At 45.7% G+C, this 22,537-nt stretch overlaps 1 protein-coding gene across 2 annotated transcripts in view; it reads left to right on the top strand.

Moving 5' to 3' along the window:
• Positions 1-1,724: 1,724 nt before the first annotated feature.
• Positions 1,725-22,537, top strand: part of Hpse (heparanase) — a 39,576-nt gene continuing 18,763 nt past the window's right edge. Inside the window, exons 1-4 of one of the 2 annotated variants that reach the window (XM_021162327.1) lie at positions 1,725-2,043; positions 10,027-10,172; positions 12,702-12,827; positions 22,281-22,454. In XM_021162327.1, coding sequence (XP_021017986.1) covers positions 1,841-2,043; positions 10,027-10,172; positions 12,702-12,827; positions 22,281-22,454 — 649 coding nt within the window. In that variant the 5' untranslated portion in view covers positions 1,725-1,840. The remainder of the gene's footprint in view (positions 2,044-10,026; positions 10,173-12,701; positions 12,828-22,280; positions 22,455-22,537) is intronic. The other variant, XM_029478048.1, reaches the window with a different exon arrangement.

The raw sequence follows: 22,537 nt of genomic DNA, 5'->3' as shown, positions 1-22,537 counted from the left end.
TCCCTGCTGTGTGCCTATATCGTCTTCTCTGGCATAATAGACAAAGCAACTGAGAGTCTGGAGCCAGAACTGAGATCTAGTCAGGAAATCATCATGAGCCAATCCTGCCTCCGCCTCCTGTTAGCAACTCGCCTGGAGACCCTACATCTCAGGAGGTCAGAAATGGGGGGACATGGAGAGCTTGCAGTGAGCTCCTTTCCTAAACACCCAAATACTCCAAAGGAATTGTTATAGCTTCACCCCATGACACTGGGAGAAATCATGTCACAACACAGATGGGAAAAGGCCCCATCATCTGAGTCCCCCTTCCATAAGATTATACACCCTGGACAGTTGTCTGTTACCGTGACGATTCTCTTTTTACATCCTATGGCTATAGCATATCAACTCAATGCAGGTCAATGCATTAACTAGGCATGTAATTTTTAAATCACCCAGACAGACAGATGGGTGCAGATTAGATATACGTTTCATTAAAAATTTGTTATTATTTATTGCTTTGCTGTTGGTTCAATCTAAACGGAAAAATGTAAGAGTGTCATTGGCTTACTCAGTAAATATGAATGGATTACCTACTAAAGACCAGGCATAGTACCACGTATGAGCATGCCATGGGTATCCCACAGTCCCCATCTCTGCTTCGGAGGACTTTTTAAGCCCAGAGATAAGGTGAGCAAGCAATGAGCAACATCACAAGTGCAGACAGTTCTAACATGGAGGATACTGGGAGGATGCTGTGTGTGCTATGTGTAATGTGTGGTGAGACCTCACACTGGGGAGCCTCAGCTGCCTGGAAGCTCAGGAAAGCTTCCTCAAGGGGACTGCAAAGCAGCAGAGACAGGCTGCCATCTGCTTGGCCTTGTACACCTGTGTTCACCTAGCGCTGATGCTTGGGCAGATTGGTGTGAGTGTGTGTGTGTGTGTGTGTGTGTGTAGCATGGTTCAAGCTTCTTTCATGGCAACACACACACACACACACACAAAAGCTTCAGCACTTGTTTGTTATCATTATATACCAGTGTTAAATGTCAAGGGAAAACAAAAGTTGCAGCAACCTCAAAAGATGGGTTTGGGGGAGGGGTTGCTCAGGATTCCAAGGGTAGTTGCTTGGGGGCTTCTTGCTGGGTTTTAGCTGTCGGCCGCGCCTCAGAGCAACTCTTAGGCAGGCTCTCCCAAATACTGTTTTCATAATACTGCTTTAAAAACAGGGTCCTCCCCCTCCCCCATACCCCCGCGCGAGGACCGATTTCTAGTTGCATTTTAGCCAATGCTCAGATCAGGTTTTTCAAGCGACAAAGAGATACCTGAGATCCTGGGCAGAGGACATCCTAGCTCGGTCAGATTTGGGCAGGCTCAAGTGACCAGTGTCTTAAGGCAGAAGGGAGTCGGGGTAGGGTCTGGCTGAACCTTCTACCCGGGCTTTTAACTCAGGGTCTAGTCCTGGCGCCAAGTGGATGGGACCTAGAAAAGGTGACAGAGTGCGCAGGACACCAGGAAGCTGGTCCCACCCCTGCGCGACTCCCAGGCGCTCCCTCCCCAGGCCTCCGAGGATCTTGGATTCTGGCCACCTCCGCACCCTTCGGATGGGTGTGGATGATTTCAAAAGTGGACGTGACCGCGGCGGAGGGGAAAGCCAGCACGGAAATGAAAGAGCGAGGAGGGGAGGGCGGGGAGGGGAGGGCGCTAGGGAGGGACTCCCGGGAGGGGTGGGAGGGATGGAGCGCTGTGGGAGGGTACTGAGCCCAGGCGCCAGAGGCGAAGCAGGACCGGTTGCAGGGGGCTTGAGCCAGCGCGCCAGCTGCCCCAGCTCTCCCGGCAGCGGGCGGTCCAGCCAGGTGGGATGCTGAGGCTGCTGCTGCTGTGGCTCTGGGGGCCGCTCGGTGCCCTGGCCCAGGGCGCCCCCGCGGGGAACGCGCCGACCGACGACGTGGTAGACTTGGAGTTTTACACCAAGCGGCCGCTCCAAAGCGTGAGTCCCTCGTTCCTGTCCATCACCATCGACGCCAGCCTGGCCACCGACCCGCGCTTCCTCACCTTCCTGGGGTAAGTGCAGCCCCTAGCTTCCGTCCCTTCGTCTGTCCTCGGCTCCCCCTCTCCTGTCCAATCACACTCGTGAGGGCCAGCCACTCTCTTTGCTCAAACAACTTTGTGTTTGCTCTCTGGAGCCTCCCTCCCGTGTGCAGTCACCCCTCAAAAGACTTTTCCTGATTCATTTACTCAGCGCTTGTTGCCTGGGCACCAGCCAGGCCCAGGTATGAAGAGGAAATTTGGAGGAAAACAAAAACAAACGAAGCTGTCATAAACCCTAGCACTTTGTCTGGAGCCTTTGATTTTTGCTTCAGTGTAAGACCAGTAGGCTGGTGTACCTTAAACTCTGTTAGGAAGTTTTGATTTAAAAGAGGAAGAAAGAAAAGATAGGAAAAGCCTCTATGGAGAAGAACCATTATTCATCTTGCTGCCTTTTAAGCATTTAAATATTACTGGGCTGGGTGTGATACAGTTAATGGACTGTGTACCTCGCATGCAAGAAGACCTCTATCCATCCCAAGAGCTGTGTAATCCCTGGAATAGGCACACACTTGCAGTCTGGCACTTGGGAAGTAGGTGTAGGAGGATCAGGAGTTAACGGTGATCTTTAGCAACATAGCAAGTTTGAGGGCAGACTGGACTGAATGGGAGTGGAGGGAGGAGAGAGAGACATGGAGAAAGGAGCCGGAGACTGACTGACTGGGAAAATGATAGAGGTCAGTGGGACAGACAGGAGAGAATATGACCAAAAATACACTTTATACACATTTGAAGATGTTGTGACGAAACCCCATTATTATGTATAATTAATATATGCTAATAAAAACTCCTTAGAGGCATGATTCTCCAAGATGAGGGTGCAGAGCGGAGGCTGCCTCATCAACTGCAGGAACCACATCTATGGCCCCTGCTCCATGAGTGCAGACTGTCCCCAAGATGAAAGTCTCAGGCACAATCATAGGCCTTCTAAACTTGGGAGCCTCCAGAGATGACCACGTCCTTTGTTGTTTTTGACATTGTGTAACCACTATCGCAGGCTGACCTTGAACTCTCATCTCCCTGCCTCAGCCTCTTGAGGGTCACCACACTCAGTTGACTACATCTTCACCAGCCCATTCTGTCACCATTGTCAAAGGCCTAGACTTCGATGGCATGTCCGAGCCCACACTATCTGGCATCACTGCAGATCTCACACAGATTCATTCCCATGGCTAAGGGTCTGGTAGTCCAGCTACCCTGGTTTTTCAAATCTAACCCATTGGATTTCTGTAATGGCTTGAGAGAGTTGGTGCTTCTTATAAAGCTAATTGTTTTGTCTTGCCTAGCATACACAGAATCCTGGGTTTCATCCTCAACATTTTGTAAAACGAGGCATGGTGGCTCATGACCTCCACCCCAGCATTCAGGAGCCAAAGAAGTAAGGATCAGCAGTTCAAGGCTATCCTCGGCTACATAGCAAGGCCAGGGGGAGCTGCGGCAGACGTTATCTTAAAAAAAGAAAAGAAAGAAAAATGTAAAGGTCGGTTGTGATGGTGGACGCGTTTAAGCCCAGCATCTGGGAGGCAACACTGAAGAAATTAAGGTTGTGGGGAATTAAATAACTCATCTATGGCCCATCAGTAAATAGAAGTAGTCTTTGAAGCCAGACTCTGATCACAAAAACAAAGGCATACCAAAAGACAACAAACTAATTATTATTTTTAAAGGAAATAGGGCTGTGTGTGTGTGTGTGTTTTAAATTGCCTAGAAACAAACTGATAGACTGATTAAAAACAACAACCTCCATTAACATTCAGCTAGGAGACTTGGGGTGCAGGCCTCTGACGCGCCTCCAAGGAGGTTTCACCAGATGAACTCGGAGGTATGAGTTTATTACAAGCACTGGATGAATGGAAACAGGTCTCTCTGTCACATTTGTAACCAGAGAACAGACAATACGCAAAATTTAAATGTTAATCATAGAAGACTCTAGAATTGAAAAAGGAACATCTGTTAAATTTCTCTTCCCTGGGGAAATTAGTCAGAATATATCCTCAGCCTGGATTAGTGCAGAATACCAAGGAGACCCAGTCCTAGACACAACGTGAAGCAGAATTGTGATGTGAGCCTCCTATGCCAGACACAAATGTAACTTTAAAACTTTTTAGTAGACACATTTTACAAAAGACAGAAAGGCCAAACACCATTACCAGTTATCATCCTAGCACTTAGAGACAAAAGGATCACTGTTCAAGGCTAGCCTGGGCGACAAAGTGAGGTCAAGCAAAACAGCAAAAAGGAAACAGAAACAGTAACAAGTAGTGTGTGAACACTAAGGTTTGGCAGTGCTGGAGCCAGAGTCCGGGGTTCTGCACACTAAACAGCCTGCTCTGCCACAGAGCTGCATCCGCAGCCGCTATCAAAGCAGTATGAAACAGCTCACATTCCCTTTCTGGCATGATGCATCTAAAAAATTGTGGTTTTCCCTTGTCAGTTCTCAGTTCAGTCCGACTACATTTTAAGTGCCCAGCAGCTATGCCTACTGTATTAGAAAGCGCCACTCTGTCTGAAGTAAGGCACACACACACACACACACACACAGGGCCACAATTCCTCATTCAGATGACACATTGTTTCAGATGACAGAATGTAGTGTTGAGGAGTGGTAGAAATCATAAGTTCTTCGGGCCAAAAGAGGCATTGAATGACAAAGCAAAAAAAGAAAGCAAAAGAAGAAGAAGAAGAAGAAGAAGAAGAAGAAGAAGAAGAAGAAGAAGAAGAAGAAGAAGAAAGAAAATGCAGCTTTTGCTTGCTTCCTATGCTGATCTGCTTCCTTTTCTTCAGGAAACATTGTTTTTGTTTGTTTGTTTGTTTGATGTTTTTGTTTTTTGTTTTGTTTTGTTTTTGCTGTTTCATTATAATTTAATAGTTAAATTCCCATGTCATCATTGACAGCTGCATTCTGTGTATGGAGAAGCATATGAAGTGCATGCTTTAATAACTCATTTTATTGGTTACTTTTCTTCCACTGTGATAAAACACCACAACCAAAGGCAACGTAAGGAAGACCTTTCTTTTTAAAGGTCTATTTATTTATCTTATGTATGTGAGTACACTGTCTCTGTCATCGGACACCCCAGAAGAGGGCATCAGATTCCATTACAGATGGTTGTGAGCCACCATGTGGTTGCTGGAAATTGAACTCAGGACCTCTGGAAGAGCAGTCAGTGCTCTTAACCGCTGAGCCATCTCTTCAGCCCAAAGTAAAAGAAGTCTACTTGGGCTTATATTTCAGAAAGATTGTGTAATGGTGAGGAGGAAGGGGTGGGGAAGAAGGGCAGGGGTGGCCAGGCCAGGAGTCTCCACAAAGCAAAGTGCTTCTGGAAGTGGGGTAAGGCTGGAAGCTCTCAAAGCCCACCCCTAGCAGCTTCCTTTAGGGAACCATGGGATCAAATAAGTGTGACTGTCTTAGTCAGGGTTTCTGTGGCTGTGATGAAACACCATGACCAATAAGCAAGTTGGGGAGGAAAGGGTTTATTCAGCTTACACTTCCACGTTGCTGCTCATTAGAAGGAAGTCAGGACAGGAACTCAGAGCAGGAAACTGGAGCCAGGAGGAGCTGATATAAGAGCCATGGAGGGGTGCTGCTTACTGGCTTGCTCAGCTTGCTTTCTTATAGAACCCAGGACCACCAGCCCAGGGATGGCATCACTCATAACAGGCTGGGCTCTCCCCCATTGATTATTAATTGAGAAAATGCCGTACAACTGGATCTCATGGAGGCATTTTCTCAACTGAGGCTCCTTCCTCTCTGATGACTCTAGCTTGTGTCAAGTTGACATAAAACCAGCCAGTACAAGGCCTACGTGGGACATTTCTCATCCAAACTACCAGACCCACGTGGCAAAGGGCCACAGGTGCCCTGTCTAGTACTGAGAGAAAGAGTTTTGGCTGCAGAGACAGAGAACTAACAACCACCTCAGGCCTGATCCCTGAGTCTTGTCCCTGACTGACCTCTTGGTGTCCCCTTCCCTCCTAAGCCATTTCACTACACTCCCTGGAGCCTTGAGCTTGGTGACCCGCTATCATTTTCATGATGAAATCCTTCACCCCTGTGCCCTAGCTAATACGAGACCTAGAAGCCTTCTCTTCCACCTTAGCCTGTGGAGTACAAGCTGTGCGTTCTCATACTCCACGCCTGAGCCTACTTGTAGACAACGACTCAGAGAACATTTGGACGCAGACCGCTGTAGCTTAAATCCCTGTTTATTACCTTCAGTGAGGGAGCTCAGCTCCTTTTTGTTTAGGTTCTATATTTATAAAGTGAGGATGATAACAACACCCACGTCATTGTGATTTCAGGAGACCGAGTGGGAAGAGAAAGAAAATCCTTCCAACCTGCCTGCAGCGCTGGGTGAAACCGATGTGTACTAAAGACTGTTGTTGAGACACCAGTGTGAGGTCCCCTCCAGCTCGCCTTCAATCCTTGTCGTTTCCCTAGTCTCCATATGGACCAAGACCTGGCCCGCTCGGTCCCAAATCCCACTGTCATCTTAGGTGACATCAAGATTACCCCCAGAAACAAATCTCTCAATGTCTCCATTCTTGAGTCAATTGCTACTCAGTGTTGGGCCAGTTTGTATCACCCCGTCAAATGTGAGCATTTCTTCTCACGGCCACATTCTGCGGCATCACACGGATACCTTAAAAACAGCCAGAGTGAGAATATTGACACCAGGGGAACTGGCAAGCCCTGAGAACCAAGGTGCCTTATTTTCCCCCTGAGCACACGCTCTCCACTCTCCTCCATGTCAACCTGCAAACTTCATGACCACGTCTTGACTCTTTGTCTCTATTAACATCTTTTCTGTCTGTGAAAACTTTAAATTCCAACTTTCTGCTCTTGGAGCACAACTCCACGCCTTCTCAGCTCCTTCATGTTATAGCAAAACTATAACATGCGTGCACGCATGTGCGCGCACACGCACGCACGCATGAACACTTTTGAAAAAGTCCGTCCCTGAGCACCTGTCTCCGCTCTACTTCCTCCATACCTGAGCTTTTGAATTTATCACCCAAACCCTTCTGTGGATAATAACCTCTGCTTCTGCCTCATTGCTCCTTCTGAGATGCCACCTGTCACTTAGTCCAATTCCATTCCCTGCCTCTTTTGGAACCTCTGGGCTGGCCTTTAAGTTTGGAAATGGAAATATAGTGGCATTTAGTGCATAATAATAAACCACCTCTGCTTCTCTGTCAAAGAGAAGCAATGTAGTTTTGCCCTAAAAGTAAAATAAAACACCTGCAGACTGCTCTCTCTCTCTCTCTTTCTCTCTCTCTCTCTCTCTCTCTCTCTCTCTCTCTCTCTCTCTCTGTGTGTGTGTTGACAGCTGCCTTTGTAAAGAGAACAGCTGCCGCTACCTTACAAATTCCTTTATTATTTCCATGTCACCATGGTAGACGGCGTGGCCCCTTTCTTTTTCCTGCATATGATTGCTATACTGTGCCTTTGATCAATTTTGTTTTTATGGCAAGTTTCGCAGCTGTGTTAAATCTGGGTTTTTGTTGTTGTTGGTGGTGGTGGTGGGTTCCCCCCTCCCATCAGAGGGTATTAATATTGTACTCTGAAACCACAAGAGGCACTTTATAGAAAAGGGAACAGACAAGAGCTCCTTAGTAGCAAAACTTTGAGATGCATGACTTGCTTTGTGTGGCAATGGCCACAACAATGAGGTTTAATGTCATCTTTTCAAAAACAGTCGCTGGCTAGCCTTCCCTTGCCCTTTCTCAGGCTGGCTTTCTTGTTCATTCACTTAACAGATATTGGCTAAGCACTCCTGTGTGCCATTCCCTAGGCATTGAGGAGAATCTGATAGACCAGGCAAGGTCCCTGTCCAGTATAAGGGCAGCAGCTAGGACAGGCAGACCAGTGAGATGCATAGGGGAAACGATTTTAGAGAGTGGGAAACCCTCTGCAGAACATACGGCAGGTTGAGTTTAGGGAGACTGACCCATGACACTCTCAGGGATCCATACCTCAGGGGACCAGGCTTTGGTCCATGTGCATCTGACCCAGGCCATCATTGGGTACTACAACTCCTTTTTCCTCTAGGTCCCAAAGGACACCAATCTGTTATGTTGTCTCAATTACAGACAGTAGGTAAGCACCTTACAGATAGTAGGTACATAAACCTAAGCTGATCTCTTGTCATCAAAGTCAAAACGCTGAGGGCCAGAAGCAGTGCCTGGCCACAGTCAGTGTGAGGCCTGGGTGACTCTCTGAGGAGGACCTTTGCATGAGCTCTAGGGCTGTGTATTGGCGCTTGTGGGCTATGTGAGCGATTATGTGTCCTCTTCACTGAGACCCTTATTCCTACCCTCTCTAAGACCCTTGAACATATCCATAATTGCTACGTGGAAATGCTTGTCTTACACTTCAGCTAAATTGCTTTGCTCAGGGTGTAACATAATAGTGTGCTAGTCTCTGGAGAAGGCCTGTTGTTTTGTTTTTTCTGGTTTTGCTCCAGGACCTAGGCATCTGGTGCTATGACAAGCCTCTTCGTGTAGATATCTGGTCCCACCTTTGCTGGCTGGGTGTTTGGTTCTTTGGTCAGTGTTTACTCCAGTGTGACAGGTTGTGGACCCACTGAATGATAGTTGGTTTTCAGTCTGAGGCCACTCTGGGTTTCTGTGTTCAGACTCTAACTGGTCCCAGATCGGAAGCTCTGGTTGAGACTTTGGCTTAACACCCTGAGCAGTCCCAGATGAGTGAAGAGGGTTGGGGTGGGTGGTAGGCTGTCAGTGGTGGGCGGGGGCTAACTCTGGAGATCTCTTAAGTGGGGATTGGAGTCTGGCTCCACAGAAGGTGGGCAGAATCAGAGCTAGTGATATTGTGGGTTGGCCAGGATAGCTTCTGAGTGGGGGTGATGTGTGTAACATTGGCAGGACTAGGGATACCCTAGAGGGATAGACTAGAGGGAGGAAGGAGGGCACAGGTAGCTACCTGGGTCCCTGCCAAGTGTAGTGGCTGTGGAGTTCTGGAAGATATCAAGCCTGTAGTCTAGGTGTGTGTGACTGACTGATCCTTGACTTTATACCGAGGAGTCTACAGGATATATCCCCAGCCTAGGTACATTTCTTGAGTTCCAGTCACATGTGGCCTGTGGCCCTTTGTGTTTGGTGGCTGTTTATGTATTAGTTAGTTTTGTCAACCTCAGTCACGGAATATCTGGCAAGAACAACTTAAGGATGGAAAGGCTTGGTTCAGCATCTTGTTCATCACTCCAGGGACATCACGGTGGAGGGAGCTGCAGGCCACTGGTCTCATGGCATCTGCATGGAGAGCAGAGAGACACTGTTCACTTTCTCTTTTTTATTCAGTCTGGGACTCCAAACTGTGAGGTGGTGTAACCAAAGTTTAGAGTAGATCTTACCCCCTCCATTAAACTTGTCCGGAAATACATTCTTAGGCATACCTAGAGGTATGTTGCCAAGGTGATTATAAACACAGGCAAGTTGCCACTGAAAGATGTATCCACCACAATTGGTATCTCAATTTCTACAGATCCTTCTGCCGCTTTCTTCCTCCTGCCTTTCCAATCTATGGCCAGGAACATGTTCCTCATCTCAGTAAATGACAGTGCCATCTTCCAAGGCGCTGCCCCCAAACTCACCCTGACTCCTCTACTCTGGTTACTCCCTGGATCTTTATTTCCGTGTCTGGAACTGCTCACCTCTGCTCATCCCCTAGAGGCAGAGAGCAACCAGAAGTTAAGGAGTAGATGCACCAAGGGCCGAGAAAATGAAAATGTTTAACTGAAATGTTAACTGAATGTTTAGCTTTCTCAGAAAATAATTACAAGCTGCAACAATGTTGCATGTCTATAAACCTAGTGTTCTGGGCACAGTGGGAAAGAGATCACAAGTTCAGGGCAAGCCTAGACTACGTGTTAAGATGTCTCAAAAAAACCCTAAAATAATATTAATTATTATTATGCTTTCTTGCCTGTCTTGAAACAGCTCTCCAAGGCTCCGTGCTCTGGCTAGAGGCTTATCTCCTGCATACTTGAGATTTGGCGGCACAAAGACTGACTTCCTTATTTTTGATCCCGACAAGGAACCGACTTCCGAAGAAAAAAGTTACTGGAAATCTCAAGTCAACCATGGTAAAACTTTTAAAAGATTGTCTATTTTAGTTAGCCTGGATCAGTCATGAGACTGCTTAGTGAAAAGTGTCATTGCTCAAACCTGACCCTTAGACAAGTAGAGAACCCAAGAAGAGTCAGTGGGCGGCTTCCCTCCTCTGATCTCTCCTTGACTATAGAGCATCTCAGACATGCTGTGCAGGGCATAACTGGGGGTTTTGAACAAACACTGGTTGTAGCTGAAAAGTATCTGTTTGGCGTAGAAACAGACTGGAGAATGTTTTTAGGTAACAATGTAGCAACAGATGGAAACACATGGTTATGTGAGGAGAATGGAAGAAAGGCTGAGCAAAGAAACACAGAGGGGAACTTCTACCTGAGCACAATTTGCTTTACTGGGCATTGGTTCTCAACTTTACAGACTGTCCTATCCCTGGGGTGAATCTGAGTGATGGGATCTCATGGCTCCAACCTTAGATTCTGTCTTTACCAAGCTTATCAGACGGCTCTGATATGGGACGTGTGTGGACCTTGTCTGAGAACCTACCCTTGCTGGCCCCAAGGATTTGTCCATGACCTGAGACACCAGATATCTGGACAGTTGCAAGATGTATACTTCTTCACACCTTAAGAGTGTATGCATTCTGGCTACGGTAGTGAGCAGCATTTAACCAGTTCATGTATAGCATATTCCTCCTTTCAGCTTACTTTCTCCAGTGAGAAAGTATTCAGTCAGTCAGCTATTGGTCCTAAACTGGAAGAATGGTAATTAGAAAAAGGCAGGAAGAAGGCTCAAGGGCCTCCTTTAATAATAAGTTTCAGGTGTTGCTCAGCCGGGCAGACTCTTGCCCACCAGTTATTAAGCATTCCTGATTTTCCTTTTTGGCTATTTGCCTTTTTTTCTGCAGTCATCATTTAAGTTTCGATGGGATGCCAATCTTTGCACCTCACTTTCCTTAACCCAGGGCTGACGAGGAGGCTCCCTGGGACCCCCAAAGCTCCCCTGAGATATTCTTTGTGAGCACTGAGGTAGAAAAGGGACTCTGTTAGCCAGTCACAGGATAGTGTCCCAGGAAGGAAGTCATCAGCTGGTCAGCTGGCTCTGGCAGCAGTTCTGGCACCCCTGCTGTCTTGTGATAAAGCCATGCAGGCTTCCTGGGAGGAGAGTTGGGGTGGCTCCAGAAACTTGGGGAGTGCCAGCCTTCCAGGCAGAACAGTCAGCATTTGCCAGTGCAAAATAATAACTTTCTATGTGCTTTGATTTTTTTAAAATGTGTGTGTACACTTTATCTGCATGTATGTTTACCACACGTGTGCCTGCTGCCTGAGGAGGTCAGAGAGGGGTTGGATACCCTGGAACTGAGTTACAGACACTTATGAGCCACTAAGTGCGTCCTGGGATTTGAACCCAGTGGTTCTACAAGAGCACCAAGTGCTCTTAGCTGCTGAGACGTCTCTTCAACCTTTTCTGGCTTTTTGTTTGTTGGTTTGTTTGGTTGGTTGGTTGGTCATTGTTTGTTTTATGAAACCTACTATATTTTTATTAAGGACCTCCAATTTAAACATGATCAAGTCTCCAGGTTAAAAATGTTGAACTCTGTGGCTGGAGAGATGGCTCAGCAGTTAAGAGCACTGACTGCTCTTCCAGACGTCCTGAGTTCAATTCCCAGCAACGATATGGTGGCTCACAACCATCTATAATGGGATCTGATGACCTCTTCTGGTGTGTCTGAGTACAGCCACCGTGTGCTCAAATACATAAAATAAATAAATCTTTTTTTAAAAAAATGCTGAACTCCATCTGGTAGGATTGTTAGATGAGCAAGGTTCAGTGTAAACCCTCAGTCTTGCCCTTGTGTGAATCCTTACAGACCCAGCTTCGTGCTCCTACAGTGTCTTCTCTTGCTGTTGTCCCTGATTTTGTTCCCAGTTTTCATCCGAATCTGGGAGGAACAGGACAGTTTTGCTTTTGTTTCTTGTCCAGGAATCACTTGATTCTGAAAGTCTTGTGAAATGGCACGGAAGGAAGCTGGTCAGGTATCCTGATTTATTTTTAAGACAGGGTCTTGCTACATAGTCACAGATGGCCTCAAACTCCTGCCAATCCTCCTGCCACAGCATGGGGGGGGGGGGACACACTGAGATGATGAGTGTGTGCCCCAACGGTCAGCTGCATATTAAAAATGAACTTTCATTTTTGAGCTGAACTCTGACCTCCGTCGGCATCCAAATCTCTGATCGGTTGGTTCAAGCTGTTGAGGGGATTTCTTGATTAGCAAACTATTTGAAATCATGTCCGGTACTCCAATGTCAGGACATATACTCCCAATGTCTTTTAAGTTGTCTCCCGTAGGTTGTTCTCTTGGTAGCCATTAACCAACAACTGTGGTCCATGTAGCAGAATATATGTTTCTCTGATCTTGTACTTAGTAACCAGAAAAGTAGTCGGTTGCCTTAGTAGCCACATTAACAGTCGACTAGATATCCAGGTTGAATTTCAACCTTGTCCCTGTGAAAACGGTGTCCCTGAGTGCTCTTATCTGCTTGCAGATATTTGCAGGTCTGAGCCGGTCTCTGCTGCCTTGTTGAGGAAACTCCAGGTGGAATGGCCCTTCCAGGAGCTGTTGCTGCTCCAAGAGCAGTACCAAAAGGAGTTCAAGAACAGCACCTACTCAAGTAAGAGCTGAAGGCGCCCGTAGATGTTCTAGCCTCAGGTGTGCTCAGGGGTAGGGGCTGCACTTGGATGCAACAACTGCCAGGGCAATGCATGAAGCTCCGCAGTATTTAAATACTATGGAGAGTTAATGAGGAATCGGGGGTGTGGCTCAGTTGGGGGCGTGGCTCAGTTGGTAAGGTGTCTGCCATGCAAACATGGGATCTCTGTCATTCACATGAACACTACGTGCGTTTCTATGTGAGTTACCCCAATACTGAGACAGGTGGTCTCTTGGCACAGTGAAGAGCAGTTAAGATGGCTTAGCGGTTAAGAGCGCTGGCTGTTCTTCCAACAGAACTGGGGTGACTCCCAACAACCCGTGACTCCAGTTCCGGGGAATCTGGCCATCCTTTTTTGCACTGTGCACCAGAAGCCCATGTGGTACACAGAGAAACAAAGAGCAATCCATAGAAGAGCCACCCTGAGCCCAAAGCTGTACGGCTTCCCCCTGACTTCTGACTTGGGCAGCCCGCCACAGAGCAGGATTGAGAAAGCAACTTCTTACTAAGGTTTTGATCCCTATGGACGTTCTCAATAAAAAAAAGGAGGCAAAGCTAAAACCCAGAAATGAGAGAAAACACTCAGCATCTGTCTTGCCGTGTCTGGGTTCCTCACCCAGAGATCGCTTCCAGTTCCATCCATTTACCCACACGCTTCATAATCTCATCCCCCCTCCCCCCATTTTCCAAGACAAAGATATTGTGTGTAGGGTTGGCTATCCTAGAACTCATTCTGTAGACCAGGCTGGCCTTGAACTCAGAGATCCGACTGCCTCTGCTTCCCAAGGGCTGGGAATAAAGGCGTGCAGCACTACCGCCTGGCTCATAATTTCATTTTTGACAGCTGAATAATTTCCCATTGTGTCAACGTAGCACATTTTTATTATATCCTGCGGTTGATTGACATTCGGGTTGTCTCCATTTTCCTGGCTGTTGCGAGTAGAGAGGCAGTGAGTGGGGCTGAGCTGAGTGTCTGTAGTAGGATATAGAGTTCTTTGAATAGAAGCCCGAAAGCAGTATGGTTGGATCACGTGGGACTTCCAGTTTTTATTTTGAAGTGCCTCCCTACTCCTTTCCATGCTTGCTGCACCAGATTGCAGTGTCACCAGCAGTAAATAAGTACTTGTCCCCTTTCCTCACACCCTTACCAGCATTTATTGTTTTTTGTTTTGTTTTGTTTTGTTTTTGTTTTTCTTAGCCATTCAGCATAGGATAGCATTGAGGCTTTAAAGCAAACGAGACAGGCATTCTTCATTAACTATGAAATGTTCTCATCTGAAAGTTGATGTCAGATGATACTGCTTGGATTGTACTGAGAGGACAGGTATGGGCTACCATGGACTGAGTCCTTCTGTCTGTTTGTTCGTTTGTGGGTTTTTGTTGTTGTTGTTTGTTGTTTTGTTTTGTTTTGAGATGGGGGTCTTTCTATGTAGTCCCATCCTGGCGCTGACTAGGTTAAATAGGCTGGCACCGAAATCAGGGAGACCCTCCTGCCTCTGCTGCCCAAGTGCTGAGATCAAAGGCGTGCTCCACCACACCCAGCACCTTTAATGTTCTTGTTGAAACTCTTTTGAGGTACCATGAGCCGCGTCCAAAGGAGACGATAAATTTAATTGATAAATGTGTGTATGCTGACTGCCCCACCTACTTTTTATTTCCTGCCCCTCCTTTCTTGCCCTCCTATTTATTCCCCAAGACACAAGCATATTGCAGTTTGCCTGAGTCATAACTCACAGTGGCCTCTGATTACTCAAGCAGAAAAAATAAGAGTCAGCCGTCTCTCATTCTAAGTCCAAAGCTACAATAAACAGTGAGGACAGTTTATCAAAAGCAGAGGCAGACGGAACACACGGCCTCTTCCATCCAATAATTAGCCACGCTCTGACGGCAAGGGGGAAAGTTGCATAAGGAAACAGAAAGTTCTACTCCAGTGAGCACATGGTTGACGGGAAAGCAAAACGGCTTTATCTGCAATAAGGAGGGAGCTGTAGGGGTCAGGATGGAAGGTCAAACCAACCACCACAGCCCTTTTGCCCAGAGCCTAATGTAGAGCAAGCCCTAGCTCACCTCAATTCTGTGAAGCAGAGAGAAGGGTGCTGTAGAAGAGGTTAAAGGGGCTCAGAGGGTACCGCAGGACAGAGTGTGACACAGCTGTGGCCAGTTATCCAGGTTTGGCGAAGATGACTGGTGTAGGGAGCTGTGCTAACATCAGTGAGGGCAAAGCAGCCTTATCCTAGAAGCCATCTAGGACTTCCATAGCTGGAGAGAAGTCAAGGCTGACTTCGAACCCTCAGAGGGCGGCTGGCTTTCTTGAGGTTACAGACTACTCAATGAGCAGTGGCTTCAACTTAAAGTCCCCAGCTGTATTATTCAAGTCCACCATTGAGACCTACTGCTGCTAAAGGGGGCAGAGAAGATTGCTTTCAAAAACTTACTGCACACCAGGACCCCCAGAGCTCTTCTGGAGACATCCAGGAGACTAATGGAGTCTTCATGCCTGCTACCACAGCACCAGGCTATGGCCTACTGGTGCCATTTATGATTTCACAGAAGCATATCAAAACACCAGTTGATGCAGGAGCTTGGAAGGAATTCATTCCGACCCTCCAGGAAGATTTGGGAGGATTCAAGATATCAGTGGAGGAAGTAACTGCAAAATAGAAAATAAATAAATAAATAAATAAATAAGATGGCCTGGTTTCACTTTCACAATAAAATTTGTCACAGCTGAGGAGTTACTGCTTAGAGATGAGGAAAGACAAGATGAGATCAATTCCTAGAGGAGATGCTGTAAGTATGGAGAAGCGACAGGGTCAAACTTAGACTGTTACATAGACAGAGCTAACACAACAGCACAGGATCTGAGCGTTTGGCTCGGTTTGTAGAAGCGTTCTCTCCAGGTAAGAGGCTGTCAAACCGCATCACGAGGTACAGAGAGATCAACAGTTGATAAGACAAACTTCATTCCTGTTTTAAGAAATTGCAGTAATGTCTCAACCTTCAATAATCCTAACCACCATCAGTTAACAGCTGCCCAAATCAAGACCCACTGCCTCCAGCCAAACACTACAAGGAGGTGCAGACAATGACTAGCATTTTAAAGAGGTAAAAGGTTTTTTGTTTTCTGTTTTTTTTTTAGATCTATTTTTTTGTTTGTTTGTTTTGTTTTTGTTCTTAGAGACAAAGTTTCTCTGTGTAACCCTGGCTGTTCTGGAACCCTCTCTGTAGTATATGTGCTGCCGAAGGGAGCACAAACTCTCTCTGTAGACCAGGTTGACCTTGAACTCATAGATTCACCTGCTTCTGCCTTCCCCATGCCAAAAATAAGGTGTGCAGTACCACTGCCCGGCAGATCTATTTATTTTGTGTGCATTGGTGCTTTGCCTGCATGTATGTCTGTGTAAGGGTGTCAGATATGCTGGAACTGGAGTTATAGACAGTTGTGAGCTGCCATGGGGGTGCTGGGCATTGAACCTTGGCCCTCTGGAAGAACAGTCACTGCTCTTAACTGAGTCATCTCTCCAGTCCCCAATCCTTTCAAATTAAGCTATATACATATTATACATAATACTACTGCATTTAAAATAGACTATGGTATAGTATAAATATAACTTTCAGTCATCCTCAGAAACCAAACATTTGTATGACAGATTTCATTATGATTTCATGTTTTATTGCAATGGTTTGAAACCACGTATCTCCTAGCCATGTCTATTTAGTACATAGACTAATTCACCCATCTTTGTAAGATTTGCTACATACCATCTGGATTTCAGTATACCAGACCAATGTTTATTATATGCTATATATTTATATATATAAAGTACATAAAAATGTGATATATAAGAAACCAAAGTGATCCAGGCTTGGATGGCTCACACCTTTGATTCCAGCACTTGGAAGGCAGAGGATCTCTGAGTTCCAGGCCTGCCTGGTCTACAGAGCAAGTTCCAAGATAGCCAGGGCTACACAGAGAAACTCTGTCTTGAAAAATTAAAGAAAAAAATAAGAAGAAACCAAAAATGAATTATGTGCTGATGAGTAATATAGTTCTCTAAACTCTGGCTTTATTTATTTATTTATTTATTTATTTATAAGTTTATGCATTACCCAAAATGGTATTTTGCTTGCCTGTGTCTGAGCACAATGTGCATGCAGTGCCTGTAGAGGCCAGAAGAGGGCATCTGATGCCCTAGAACCGGAATTACAGACAGATAAGAGCTGCTTTCTGGGAGTTGGGACTAGAGCCTGGGTCCTCTGGAAGAGCAGCCAGTGTTCTTAACTGCTAAGCTCCAACTCTGGCCTTCTTAAGTGGAGTCAAACTACCCAGACATGTTGGCAAGCCTGATTATTTGTTGAGTTAAATTTGGCATAAAGCAGGGCCATCTCTGATCTCTCTGTAGGAAAGGCAGAAAGTACTAGAAATCCACAGTGTAATGTATTATTTGTAAGACATCATTGCATAGGTATGCGAGGAGACCACATGGCATTGGGTAATAAGTCACTCCATTTCCACGTTGAGGGGTCATATTAAACATTGTACCACGTTATCTTTACTTTCTGAAACAGATTAGTGAGGACATGTTATCTTTTGTCACCAGGGTGACAGATTTGCTGCATCCTTACACCTTACAGAAGTGGCCTTACCATGGGGTAACTGGCTTGGTACAGTTGAGTCACTTGTGTTGGTGATGCTAAAATGTACAAAACTAACTAACTAAAATAAAATAAACTAAAATAGGCATCCTAGAAAATATAGGTAAGTTTCCCAGTGCGGGTCCTATCGGCTCTGCTTACAACTCTCGACCTTGCTAGTGCTGTAACCCCATTAATACAGATCCCCATGCCCTGGTGGCCCCCAAACATTAAGTTATTTTTGATGCTAGTTTATAACTAATTTTGCTACTGTTATGAATCCTAATGTAAATATCTGGGTTTCCCAATGGTCTTAGGTGACCCCTGGGAAAGGGTCAGGGGACCTCAAGGGGTCAAGACCCACAGGTTGAGAACCACTGACTTAAGTAGTGGACAAAAAGCATTGGCCTTGAGAGCTGCTTGAGCAGAGAGAGGGAAGGAGCCGCCTCGTTATGCTGATCAGATTTTGAGCTAGCCTCGGCTTCCTTTCCCTCTACCTTTCTCCCCTTTGCCTCTGCCCCCCTTATGTGCAGCCATGTTCTGAATGTCTTTACATTAATTTATGTTGTAACTAAAAGGAAAGATTGGTGTCTCCTGGTTTACATTCATCCCAAAGCTCTCTCTGCTTTCCCACTGCGTGTGTGTGTATGTGTGTGTGTGTGTGTGCCTGTGTGTGTGTGTCTTGTGTGGAGGGCAGAGGACAACTTGTGGAAGTTGGCTATATCCTTCCACGTTATGGATGGAGCCAAACCCAGGTTGTCAGGCTTGGTGGCAGTCCCTTTACTTCCTGTGCCACATTGCTGGCCCCTTATTTTTATTTCTAAGCATATATTTGAACTCAGGAGTAGAGTACCTTTGTCCTAGGAGCTTTTCATGTTTATGATGTAATCAGGAGATGTATTGTTAAACCTGAAAACTGTGAGGAGAAAGACTAAATCCACGATCGTCTAATTAACATAAGCTTCATTTAATATCAGCCAAGATGGTGGACATGGATCCATACCCAGAATTCCCGGAGACTGGCAGTGAATTAGGTTATGCAAGGCTAGGTACTTCCTGTCTTCATCCAATGAGGCATGAGAAGGGGGCTCAACCCTACATCCTGATGTACTTCATGCCTATGTATCTTCCACCTACGTGTGACCAACCAACCTTGTTCACTGAAGTGGAAACATGTGGCTTGTTACTGTACATGAACAACAGCCTCCAGTGCAGGCATACATGTTTTGCAGCCTACTTTAATAAGGGTTCAGGCCCTCTCTAGCCCCCCCCCCCCCAGCAGAGGCAGTGGAAGGAAGAGTCGTTAGGATGGGAGTGGACCTGTGAAGCAGTAGCTCTCTGGGGCGAGCTTGATCTTCTTTGGCTGCATTTAGTCCCATAGCAAACACCAAATACGACTCAGCAGCAGGCCAGTCCTCTAGGCAGGCACCAGGCAGCTGTAGTTCAATCCTGAAGAAACCACCAGGCTTGCCAACCAGCCCGAGGTGATGCCGCAGACACAGCAAGTTGCTGCAGGAGCCTCACAGGCAGTTCTTGGGTGAGTTTCTCTCAATGGCAGCATTACAACAAGTTGAGCTCAACAATGTTATGTAAGGCGAACCAATACATGCAAGTCTTTAGTGAAGAATAGCGAGGTGTAGCAAACCAAACTAAAGCTCAGTGCTCGTCTCCCACTGTCTCTGGGGTCATATTTATACTCCTCTCTCACAAGTCTTTCCATGTGCTTGCTATAGCAAAACATCCTCTCACCTGTGTCTGCTTCAGGAAAACAGTCTTTCCCATATCCAGCAAAACATCCTCTCGCCTGTGTGCGCCAGCAAACCATCATCTGACCCGACTGACTTTCCAAAGAAACTAGAAGTTTCCACTTCACTCCACCATTCCAGGATGTTATCTGTCCTTGGGCAAATGGGGCAGGCATTTTTTAATGGATCTCTTAAACACAGTAATTTAAACTTAAAACCTAACTCAAGCATCTACAGTATTGCATACATAAACATCCAGTACATTTGGAAGAATTTAAAGAAACAGAGGCAGAGGGAAGCATGAACAGAGTATACTCAGCAAAGCCGGCATGCCAGGCTTTTTAGAAATGAGGACTAGGCAGCCATGGTGCCTTACACCTCTATCATCTATCTATCTATCTATCTATCTATCTATCTATCTATCTATCTATCTATTGGTTTTGTTTTCCAAAAAAGTCTTCACATTTTTGTTTTGTCATTGTTGTTTGAGATGGGGTTTCACTTTATAGCCCAGGCTAGCCCCAAACTCTTGATTCTTCTGCCGCAGAATTCCAGGTACTAGGACCCCAGTTTATGCCACTAAGTATGGTTCTCAGCCTTGCTCTTTGGAGTAGATGTCTCATGGTCCTCACTTGGGACCACGTGTGCCCTGGAGGGTAAACCCGTTGCTCCTGCTCCTCCTGCTCTCGTCTGTCATTGGCAGAGGTGAACCTGTGACTCAGGTTGATTATCCCTGACCCACTTTCCATGTCACACTTGCAATATGCAAGTGATCATGGGCGTGACTGCACCGGCAGCTAAGCTACAGCTTTCGGTAGTCTCTTTCGCTAAGTGTAAATCACTGAACTTCATTTACATGTCTTATTAATGACTGCTGAGGAACAGCCAAGCCAAACCCAGTGTGGAGGTAGACAAGCAGGTGAGCTGTGTAGACCTCATAGCAAAGTGAGTGTGGAGGTTTGGTGTGAGCTCAAGGCTAGAACCTTTGTTCCGCCCCCTCTCCTGGCCAACCCAGGCTGTAGGCATCTTTATGAATCAATCATGGATAACGTGGGGGTTTACACAACAAAAGCTGGTGTTCGTGAGGATCTGCTCGTCTTGGAGCAACCAGATCTTAGGGTCCCCTGTACAGCACCAGACTAACCCTTACACTGAAGGCTACCCAGCAGCCTTTGCCAACAGGGTTGAGTCTGAGACTGCACTGCTACGGTTACAAAGGTGATTCAGGCAAAGACTTAGAGGCCAAAGAAGGCAACACACTTTTTTTTTTATGCTTTGTGTGTCTTTCTCTGAAAGATATGATTATAGAGACTTAAACGAAGTAATGACCAAATGACCATCTACTATAGACCAGGAAGAATTAAAAAGTAAGATAGAGAGATCTATAACAGAAATAAGTAGACTAAAGACAGGTGCACTTAAATAGAAGTCTACACTTTCAGGACAAGGGATAGGAATAATCCTAGAGACGATGGAAGGTGACTTTCCTATGTGAGCACTTAGCATGGTCTCTGAGCACTCCGAGTGTCAGATGTCCTAACATGCTCACAGGCATGTCATTGATTATTTAAGGATCACATGCAAGCGTGCACTGTTACCCTGGACTTATAATCAGGAAATATTAGAGAGGTTTATTGAAGTGACAACCTCACTGTAAAGTAGGAGGCAAAGCCATTTGTCCCGATGGAATTAGCAACCGTGTGGAAATGGCAAGACCCTTTACTCAGGGAGAGAGCACTTCCTAGAAAATGAAAAATAACCAAAGTGTTCCACAATTACTTTATGGAAAGCATTGTTAGAGTGTTTTCATTTTAGGCACAGCTCAACAACCTTACAAGAACCAGTTCACTTAGTTTGTATAAAAAGTCCAAGGAATGCATAATAAGGCCTTTAGTTTTTTGTTGTTTTTTTTTGTTTTTTTTTAAAGAGAAAGGAATGATTTCAAACCGCTATGACTTTCATCTATCCTCCGATGCTTAAATAGTGAAGGCATTTCTAAGAGACAAGTGTAACGAAGTAACTACGTGTAACTAAGTCTCTCCTACTGTGTTATAAGAATTTTACCATGAAAAACTCTGTATGTTAGAAATCTTTATCAAATTAGTTCTTCAATTATTTCAGGACCAATCTGGATAATGATTCCCTAATGAAGAGGGGGTGGGGGTAATCTGACATCTCATTTCAGTGCTTTCTGTAGCAAAGCCACTTTTAAGGAGAAAGTCTTGATAATTACCAGATAGAGAGGTAGGGGTGTGTGTGTGTGGGGGGGGGTGTGGGTGTGTGTGCCTGTGTGCCTGTGTGTGTGTTTAAACTAAAAGAGTTCTTGAGTGAATTTCTGCTGAATAAATGATTTGAGAATTTATGTGAAAATCATAGAGACTTATTATATCTATGATATCCAATTCAAAGGCCACACTTAAAATTGTATTGTTGAGGATGGAGAGATGCCTTCATGGCTGCTCTTCCTCAGGACCTGGGCTCAATCCCCAGTACCACACAGCAGCTCACAACCATCTGTAACTCCAGTGCCAGGGAATCTGACCTCTGAAGGCATTACATGCACATGGTGCTACACAGACATGCATGTAGGCATGCATGGGTGGTTATCCATACACATCAAATAAAAATGAAAGTGTAAAAACTTAAAATTGTATCGCTGACACTCTCAAAACCGAAGTAGAAAGCTACAATCACCAACACTTAGGAACTGGAGGCAAAAGGATTAGAAGTGTAAGGCCCTTCTAGTCTGGAGAGTGGACTTGAGGCCTGAATAGAGTCCTCGGCTTCCTACATGCTAGCCAAATACTCTACCACCTGAGCTACAGCCCCAGTCCAGGCCTTTCTTTGATCGCTTGTCCAGGTGTGCACTGCTTAGGCATAAGGACAGTCATTCTATTAGGAATATAATTCTTTTGACTAAACAATATAGAGAAAACTCATGAAGAGCAAGCCCAGAGGCAGTCGTCACAGCAACAATGTAGCTAAACGCCGCCTTTGGTGACAATGTAACTAAATGCTGCCTTTTGTCTTTCAGGAAGCTCAGTGGACATGCTCTACAGTTTTGCCAAGTGCTCGGGGTTAGACCTGATCTTTGGTCTAAATGCCTTACTGCGAACCCCAGACTTACGGTGGAACAGCTCCAACGCCCAGCTTCTCCTCAACTACTGCTCTTCCAAGGGTTACAACATCTCCTGGGAACTGGGCAATGGTACAGTTCACTCATAAATACATTCCCTTGATGATATTTTTCTCTTTTTATATTCTGTCAGTCTCCATCTCATTTTTTTTTTT

Source organism: Mus caroli, chromosome 5 (assembly GCF_900094665.2).
Source record: "Mus caroli chromosome 5, CAROLI_EIJ_v1.1, whole genome shotgun sequence".
NCBI classification, from domain to species: domain Eukaryota; kingdom Metazoa; phylum Chordata; class Mammalia; order Rodentia; family Muridae; genus Mus; species Mus caroli.
The sequence above is the reverse complement of the archived record's forward strand: the minus strand, read 5'-3'. Positions and strand labels throughout refer to the sequence as shown.